The sequence below is a fragment of the Lipotes vexillifer genome, unplaced genomic scaffold (assembly GCF_000442215.2).
Source record: "Lipotes vexillifer unplaced genomic scaffold, Lipotes_vexillifer_v1.1 scaffold447, whole genome shotgun sequence".
Lineage (NCBI taxonomy): Eukaryota > Metazoa > Chordata > Mammalia > Artiodactyla > Lipotidae > Lipotes > Lipotes vexillifer.
In genome coordinates, this window is record NW_006786302.1 from 217998 (window position 1) to 228083 (window position 10086).

At 38.1% G+C, this 10086-nt stretch overlaps 1 protein-coding gene across 1 annotated transcript in view; it reads right to left on the reverse strand.

Annotated features, from left to right (window-relative positions):
* The window catches only part of VAPA (VAMP associated protein A), a 28635-nt gene that overhangs the window by 13084 nt on the left and 5465 nt on the right, over positions 1-10086 (reverse strand). Inside the window, exons 2-4 of the mRNA XM_007458452.1 lie at positions 6958-7110; positions 4028-4131; positions 3502-3582 (exon numbers count right to left, since the gene is read on the reverse strand). Coding sequence (XP_007458514.1) covers positions 3502-3582; positions 4028-4131; positions 6958-7110 — 338 coding nt within the window. The remainder of the gene's footprint in view (positions 1-3501; positions 3583-4027; positions 4132-6957; positions 7111-10086) is intronic.

The window sequence follows — 10086 nt, forward strand, 5'->3', positions numbered from 1 at the left end:
CAGCAAAAATAAGCCTCAATTTAATCAAGTCTCTAGATCCAATGACAGGAAATACCAAAGACAGCAGAGAAGTTAAAAGATACCTGAAGGATGCAATCAGCAAAACCTAGTCCGTGGGAAAGTCTACAGGACAAACTCGGTTTCTTTAACAAATAATTTACAAGAGAAAAACAGAGGGCATCTATAGATTAAGAGACTTAAGAAACATATCATCCAATAGCAGTATGTGGACTTTATTTTGATTTCAAATCAAACAAACTGCAAAAAAACAAATGTTCAGGGCTTCCCTGGTGGCGCAGTGGTTCAGAGTCCGCCTGCCGATGCAGGGGACACATCTTTGTGCTCCGGTCTGGGAAGATCCCACATGCCGCGGAGCGGCTGGGCCTGTGAGCCATGGCCGCTGAGCCTGCGCGTCCGGAGCCTGTGCTCCGCAATGGGAGAGGCCACAACAGTGAGAGGCCCGCGTACCGCAAAAAAAAAAAAAAAAAAAAACAGTATGTGAGATGGGAAGTGGTGGGGTTTACATAAAATAAAATTAAGCATAAACTGGTCACTGTTAATAAAGCTGGCCACGGGTTCACTGTACTGTCCACTTTTCTAGGTATTTCAAGTTTTTCAAAATAAACTGCTTCAAAAAATCATTATCTTTAGCAAGTATTCCCTATAATTTAATTGGTCAATAATAACTATACTGCAAGTCCAAGTAGTTCAATTAGTGCAAATACATTCTGCAGCCAGTGCATCCAGGCTCAGAATCGGATATTCTCTGGTGTACTTTGAAATTACTGAACAGACTTTGGGTTACTAACAACCTGCTATGAAAAAGTTCCCGGACCAAACTACCTCTGCTCGAGCTCCAGGGTGTGTGGGAGGCTCTGGGATCTCCATGCAGTATTTGTTCAAGCCCTTTAGGAGATGCAAAGCCACTTTGTTGGATTACTACAGGCTATACCTATGTGTTAGGTACACCTACGACTCTCCTCTGTGAGGCAGTAAGATGGCTAGGCTCAACAATCACAGTCATATCATTTCCATCAACTTCTGGTTTCATGTCCAATCAGCAATATCAAATACTTGGCTTCCAGCCCTTTTCAGACTATAATCTCAAATTGTCTGCTATCCAGAGCATAAGAGAAGCCCAGCTGAAAGATAGCTCTACATTTATTAAATGACTGTAAAAATGGCATAAAACTCACAAAAGTGAGAAAATAGCCAAACATGTTTTTAAAGTAAGTCAACCCTTATTCCAATGAATTCTACTTCTTGGCATACATCTGAAGGACATGAAAATACCATGTTGAAGAGATATTTGCATTCCCATGTTCATACAGCAGCATTATCTACAACTGTCAAGACAAGGAAACAACCTAAGTGTCCATCAAGAGATGAATGGAGGGCTTCCCTGGTGGCGCAGTGGATGAGAGTCCGCCTGTCGATGCAGGGGACACGGGTTCGTGCCCCGGTCCGGGAAGATCCCACATGCTGCAGAGCGGCTAGGCCCGTGAGCCATGGCCGCTAAGCCTGCGCGTCTGGAGCCTGTGCTCTGCAACGGGAGAGGCCACAACAGTGAGAGGCCCACGTACCGCCAAAAAAAAAAAAAAGAGAGAGATGAATGGATAAAGAAGTTGTGGTATATATATACAGACTGGAATATACAGATACAATGGAATATTATTTCAGCCATTAAAAAAAGGAAATCCTGCCATTTGTGACAACATGGATGCAACTCTAAGGGCATTATGCTAAGTGAAATAAATCAGAGAAAGACAAATACTGTATGAGCTCACTTATGCATGGAATCTTAAAACAAAACAACAACAAAGCCCCAAACTTGTAGAAAGAGATCAGGTTTGTGGTTACCAGAAGCGGGGCACGGGGAGGAAGGACTGGATGAAGGGTGCCAGAAGGTACAAAACTGAAGATAAACAAGAACTGGGGATGTAATGTACCACGTGCTGACTCTAGCTAACACCACTGTTTGGTATATTGACAGTTGTTAAGTGAGCAGACCCTAAGAGTTCCCATCAGAGGGGGAAAACTTTTTTTTTTGGTAGCTATATGAGATGGTGGATGTTAACTAAACTTACTGTAGTAATCATTCCACAATATGTAACACTAGTGTTTATGCTGACACCTTAAACTTATACAGTGCTGTATGTTAACTATAGCTCAATAAAACTAGAAATAAAATAAGTCAACTGAGATGAATGTGCTCTTTTCTTGGTTCCAATAATAAGAGTTATGCAAGCTATTAGCGTCCTGGCAGCCTAGCAAAAGAGACAGTAAACTCCAAATGGGAAGCATCAACATGCCATCAAAATCTCACTTTCCAGTAACAACATATGTATTCACATTTTTTTGTTTTTGGCAAATATTTCAAAATCCCTTTAATAAGGCATTAAAAACACCGTAAGTGATTTGGTCAACACCTAATTACCATTCAGGCACTTCTTCATTTCAGCTTATCCTAAGAGTAACACAACAAGTGACCCCACATATTTAATCTGCAAGTTTACTTTTCAATAGGGCAAATGGCCTCCAGAGCAAAGAAAAAAGTCATGTAAAATTATAACCTGATTGTGCCAAACAATTCTATTTATCCATATTATTTTATATGTTAAATCACACACACAAAAACCTACTTACCCTTCAAGCTCCTCCTACAAACCACAGAAAAAAATTCAAATTTGTGTTTCAGAAAAGGAATAAAGTGACCACAACCCATTCTACTTTTTAGGGCTTCCCTGGTGGCGCAGTGGTTGAGAGTCCGCCTGCCGATGCAGGGGACACGGGTTCATGCCCCGGTCCGGGAAGATCCCACATGCCGCAGAGCGGCTGGGCCCGTGAGCCATGGCCGCTGAGCCTGCGCATCCGGGGCCTGTGCTCCGCAACGGGAGAGGCCACAAGAGTGAGAGTTCTGCGTACCACAAAAAAAAAAAAAAAAAAAAAAGACTACTTTTTAAACTCCATGCACATACACTTCAGTCCCTCAAATTGTATTTGCCTCACACTAATCAAAAAGCAACATAAAAATTATTTACTAAGGAATAAAATCAGATGTATTTTGATCAATAGTGAACAAAATACCTGGAATAGCCAAATTTGGAATAAACTGTCCATGTAAATTAAATCTTATCCCCAGACTGCAGGTATATAGTTGCCAAAAAGTGGTTTACGTCTGTAATTTAATTATATTTATGTATACACATGTCTCATTCTAACAAAGAACTTGAAATGGTTTAAGTAGCAAAATTTTGGTAGAATTAGGTGGTTCTTCTCCATCATCCAGCTTGTACCTAAAAGTATTTTTCTTCTTGAACAAAATGTTATGAAATGAAAAGAGCATATACACATTAAGTTTTTAAAAACCGTAAACACTAAGTCTGATAAAGTGGAACAGCCATATCACACAATCACAAAGGCCAAAACCAGAAGCAGAATTCAATCTCAAAGTAACTGAGAGCTTAATAGCTTCCAATTTTCTTATATTTTCCTACTTACCAATTTATCATTTTCATTGGGCATTTCAAATACACATCTCAATTTAGAATCCATCAATTCATCGGGTTTTGCCTCTTTCCACTAAAAGCAAACAAAACCAAACAATGAGACAGAGGAGATACGATGGGGACAAATAGGTTTCACCTCAAGGGACAACTGAAGGGTTAGTGTAGCTGCCGTGCGTGTGTGCGTGTGTGTGTGTGTATGTGTGTGTGCACAGGTACTGGCAATGCCACAGAACTTCCTATAGAACCCTACAAAGAGCTACTATCACAATCCATTAAAATCACACTAACATCCCTAGAGATTACAGGACTTCACTCTTAATAGTAGCACTTCAAAACTGTCTCTAAGGCATACTATTTCAAAATTCCTTCGTTCTTGAAATGAGTCAGGGTTATCTGTAGTGAACAGATTTACAGATTTTGTTAATTTTAAAAACCAGGTTTCTCAATGGAGAACTAAACAAAACCCACAGTTTAAACAACATCCCCCCGGACAACTTCTGTTCAACTTCTCTACTCACCACGGCTTCCATATCTGAAATGTTTGGTGGAGCAAAGATGGTCTGTACCATAAACTTGTGTTTACTCTTCTCATTGGGGTCATAGTCAAAAGGCTGCAGCATTACTAAAGAAGAAGAAAGGACACATGACAGTGACTTCTGCATTTGTTTGCTTCCTTGCATTCCTAGTACTCACTCACTAATTTGCAAATTTAAAGAAAACCAGGAAAGGTGCAAGAAACCACACACTGGATTATTTACAGTAAGGATCCAGAATCAACTTTATGGTTTCCAATTATTTTTAAATTGTCTACCTTTCTCATTTGCTAAGTCTTTAACAACCCATAAAATAAACAAATGTCTATTTAAAAAAAATAAAAATCTATGATTGCCCTCTCTAAACTTAAGTTTGGAAATTTTTCAAAACTTTGCCAACATTAACTATTAAAATGCCTAAAAACTCAAAATCTAGTAAATTGTCTATTAAAACCACTTATAATATAAACTTAGGTTTCACATTAGTATTTAGTGATAACAGCTCTTAAAATTAGACAAGTGCAATATTTAGAGAAGAAATTCTAAGTAACTTAAAAACTCACTACCCAATATTAGTGTTCTGATATAACTAATTTTTCTAAAATCGATTTTAAATACACACCTATTCAAGAAGAGTTTATTAATTTGTTTAAATGAGTCTAGGACAATAAAGTGTACAAGGAAACCATACAGCCTCATGATTTCTAAACTTTTTCCAGCTTCCTAATAATTATATCCAAATTTTTTTCTGAAGTATTTATGATTTTCAGTGGCCTACCAGAGGGTTTTTAGACGTTCCATGTGGTTTTAAATTATGTAATATAAATCTAATAAGAGAATATAAAGAATGAATCAGCAATTGTACACAATATGTATACAATATTGTGGAGATTACTTCCCAGTTAATATTTAGATTATTTCTAAGATAGACAGATGTCAACATTTTCAAAAAGACAGATGAAATGAAGCAAATGTAAGAAATATCAATTATATAAGAACATCTTCTTTATAAGGTATGTCTGAGAAGTCCATTAACTCCCATCATGGTTAAAAAAGAATTTTTAAGGGCCAAATATACAGCTGTAGAAAATGCACAGGATAAACGCCCAGAACCCAGATAAAGCACAGTATATCTCCAGGAACACCCTTCACTGAACAACCACCTTACGCTATTCACTAGAAACTGGATAAAAAGAAAACTTCAAACATGGTTGTGACTTTATGACAGTCATACTTCTAAGGCTACAGACCATGTAACAAGAGGAAGACAATCTTAGCACAGATTAAAGGAGTAAATCCATAAAGGTGCAGGCTAAAAGGAGAGAGGGAGAAAAGGAGAGAGTATGTAGACAGAGTCAATCAGGGAAGGCTGCTGGAGGAAGCGTGGCTGGAGTGCCTGCTCACCCGGAAAGGCACTGCACTGAACACTGGAGCGCCAGTTCTCAGTGGAGGAGAGGGATCAAGGGCGTGCATGGAAACAGTAACTGGTGTGTAAGGAGTTTTTAGTAAGTCAGGTGCTCAGTACAAGGGGCTTATGTGAGAGAAAGGGCTTTGAGAAGTATACAGGTTCTTAAGAAACATTAATACAGTAAAACTTCAGAAAGCTAGAATCCTAAAGAAAAAGTCCTTCTGAATAGTTCCATGGATTCCTAGGGATATAGCTGTTTGCACCAAAATCTATTTTTAACCATGTGGATAGAAATAATTTTATCTTCTTCCAATTGAGCTAAAAAGGCTTGTGGACTTAGAGAGCAACTTCCAGAACACTCGTACTCACTGCCCACTCCTCTTATTGCCCACCCATCTTCCCCATGAACTGACAGTTCGGTCAGACAAACATGAAAGCAGGCCTGCCAGGCCACCACACAAGACTCACTAAAAGCATCTTCTCTAGGCCCTCCTAACTCTGAGTTTGGGAATACAGTTACTGAGGGAGGATTACGTGCCCCAAGAACTCTGAGGTCTGTCCTTGACTGCCTCTGCAGTCAGGTTCCACTGATGAACATCTCAGTGAGCCTGCCCCGGGTGCTCACTCTTTGTATAATTTTCTGTTTTTAATCTGCTGTGGGCTTGAAAACTAGAAAACTGATACAGAATTATTTTAATATTTTAGGAATACCTATCAGGATTATGCAGGCATGTTTTGTTTTGTTTAACATACACATGTCTAGGTTGTGTCCCCAGAGATTCTAATCTGGAAAGGTCCGCGTGTGTTCCTGCTCTCTGTGCAATTACGGCAGACCTTCACAGAGGTGAGAACTACTGCTAGAAAATAAGAGTAAATGGTCTCTGTGTGAGGCCTGAGAAGTTCTCCCATAAGTAAACTACATCCTCCGACTTGCTTCCTATCACTCTGCTATGTTAGATGCTATCATGAAAGGATATCGTCAGGGAAGTCTGAGGGCATTAACTCTGGCACCAGCACAGACTCCACGGCAGGAGTAAGCAATCCACACATGGAAGGAACCAAGCACACTCCCTGGACTACAAGTAAACACAAAAGGGGGTGACAAAACTAAAGTTTTCAAGTGCGGGACACTGTTGGCATTAACAATAAAAGGCAGAAAGACGCATCTAAGTTTACAACTATTGGCAAAAAAGAGGCACTGTACATTTTTAAGCAAAAGATTTAGGATAACACCTCCATAGCTGCATGCAATATGTAACAACAGCTAGAGATCTGAATGAATGAGAATGAGCAATCACAAAAATGATACAAAATTTCAAAGACAAAATAATAAGGGCAGAGAATGTGGTAGTAAGTAAGTAGAAATAAAGAACAGATATAACATTTTTTGAACGACAGTAACTGCTTACAAACTGACCACATACACCCTCACCCCAAGGTAAGACATTTCCTGCAGCAGTCTGCATATAGTAAAAGAACAGCATAAATTCAGGACATGGTTTGCTACCTGAAACAGTCACAGTCAACCCTGGGTCAATAATTCCACTGTTGGGCCTCACACAGTACCGACGAGGTGCTGTAGTCTTCACTTTGAAACACACCTTTCTATCCGATGGATTTCGCAACTTAAGATTTGTAGTGACTACATCTGTGAAGGGGCCTGTAAGGTTTAAAAACCAAAAACAGGGGAAAAAAAAATTTAATTGGATTCTCACACACACACACACACACACACACACAAGCAGAATTCAAAACTGGATGCACATAACCTCAATTTTATATAGAGTATGTACTGAAAGTCTGTGTACCTAAATATACCTCCAGGTATACACTCACAAAGGAGTTTTATTTTCTTCTCCATTCCTTACCAGACTTTATAAAATCACTACATGAACATGTATTGTTTCTATCAAATAAAATGTATTTTTAAAGTTTCAATTTATGAAATAAGCCCAAAATTGTATTCCTAGAGTATGCTCTTACCACATGACTGAAAAGATCAGGATTTCCAGTGGTCTGCAAACCAATGCCAATCTTCAGATTCACCTGACAGAGCCGACCACAAAACCTCTCCATCAGAAGCCGATGAACCCAATGACAGGATGCTCTTGCGTCACCTCAACTAAGTTTGATCCCTTCACTCGTTCATTCTTTCACTCACATATTTGTCAAGTGTTTATTAAGAGCACTGTGTCAAATGCTCTACATACGAAGTTTTTTTTAAGCTTTGATTCTACACCCAAACATAAAACTGCAAAACAAAGAACCCAAAAAGTGATGCAGTCCTGCCTGAATTAAATAAGTCCTAAACCATTTTTTGTTTAAAAAAGGGGGGAGTGAGGTGTGGAGAAACAGTACCGCCACTGCTGTTCTTGGCGGAAGAAAAGCCTAAAGATATTTTATACAGGTTTAGACAATAAACTGAATACCTGTTAATTTGGAGACTGAAGATAAATATGTCTCAATGGAAGCAACAACCACACACTTCTAACTAACCCAAAAGCAATTTTCAGTGGTTTCTAAAACAATTAATTTTAAGTTATACTTTAAAAAAAAAAAAAGCTAGAAGGCTGAAATCAAAGACAACTTATAAAGGCTATCTTTCCTTTATTAAATAAACCAGAAAAAGCATGTCTTTTAAAACTTTAAAATATTTCTAGTTTAGGGTCCAAACTGAGAAGATTCCCCAGCTATGCCAGATAAAGTTTCCCATTTTGCTGAATATTGGAAAATTATCTTAGACAAAGGCTTGAAGGGGAACAACAAACAGACAATGAAGAGGCACTGGGAAGAGAGCAGGGGCTGAAAGTAGACCTGCCTGATGCAAGGAGAGGAAAAGAAGAGACTTGAAATGAAAGGCACTTATTTCAGGTCCTAGGAAATGAATTAATTTTATCCTATGCTTAAAGTTTGTGAGTTGTAAGATATTTTCTAAAAAAATAAAGATTTGGAACTGGGATGAAAGGGAAGAGACAGAAATAAACAGAACATTAGAAGAAAGCATATAAAGGCAGAGAACCAGTTATGGAAAAAATTCTAATGTGAAATAGGCATTTAAATCAACAAGTACACATTTTTAAAAATATATATATACAATATATATAAGAACTACAATCTTTTGGACAGCTTGCTTGAATTATATGGTCAAGTTAATCACTGCATTTATATATTATTTTACATCCTTTGCTGCTTCTTCAATCCCAGTTGCTTGCATTGTTTGGCTAGCAGCTAACTACCCCGCCATACACTGGCCCGGGGGAGTGAAGGGGAAAGCTCCAATCTGTCCATTTTGCTGCGTGAATCCACAAAATCATTGGCTAAAGACACATTTTAAACTATTAAAACTACGAGTCTTAAAGACACAGATTCCATTTCTTAACATTCTGAAAATCCATAAATTACTACAGGTAACTGAGAATGTGTACATTTTTATGTGACTATTTCAACTAGGATTTTAACATTAGCATTAAGTATAAATTTATTTTTAAAAGTTTCTTAGTAAAATAACAAAGGAAACATTTTACAAAATTTTAATTTTGAAAACTCCTATATTTTTATAACATAATTACGTAAGTTTTAATTCGTAATTTTAAATTCAATTTTTTAAATTTCCCCAATTTGAGAGGAAAGTACCAACTATCCAAAACAAGGTAAAATAACTGATTTTTTTAAACTGACTTAGAAAATAACGATGTGTCAATTTTCATCAACATATGAATTCTGAAACAGTACTTACATTTTATATTGCCCAAAAGGGATTATAAATCTTAAATAATAGATTGTGTTCTTTCTAGACATAAAAATGCAAACTACTTAAAGATGAAGATAATATGTCAAAAGAAAAAAATTCCACCAATTCAAAAGCCAAATTCTTTACTGAATATGTTAACCTTATCAGTAAAATGTAAAATTACCTACAATAAAGCCACCTAACAAATGAATTTGAGATTTTCTACTCCACTGTGTCCCTCTAACCAAGCCTCTCACAGTAAGGGTTGCTCCCAGCAGCCAGTTCAGAGTCTGAGCCCATTTTCCTGGTTAAGATGCAAAATCAGCAAGTACTAATGACCACTAGCATAATAACCAGATTTAATAGCTTGAAGAGGTCTTAGGCAGAAACATCTGTTCCACCTTTGTGGGTCACAGAAACTCTTTAAGAATCTCATGAAAACTATATACTAACCCAGAAAAACATACACAGGCAAATATTCACAACAATTTTACCTTGGGTTTTTCTGGAGGGTGAGGGTGAGATGGGGCGATCTGGGGTGGGGGTGTATCGTGGATTCCTGGAGCCTGCAGGTTAAACAGACCTGATAGAATCTACCCTTACAGGCCCTCAAAAATAGAGGAAAAGTTATGTAATTTATCTGCTACAACACAAGCCTAAATCCAGGGTAATACTGCCACTGTCAGGTACTTCTGTCTGACATCAGGACTGGGTGGTGCTACTGTTGGGGGGGGGGGGGGTTCACAACACCCGGGTAGATCCACGCAATCAAGTACAGTATTAGGCCCCCATCCCACCAGATCTTCACATACCCCTCCAGAAATCCACACTGGTTAAAAAAAAAAAAACCTCTTTCCCAGAAATACATCTATTGTGTAAAACAAGAAACCTTTTTCTCTTTCCCTA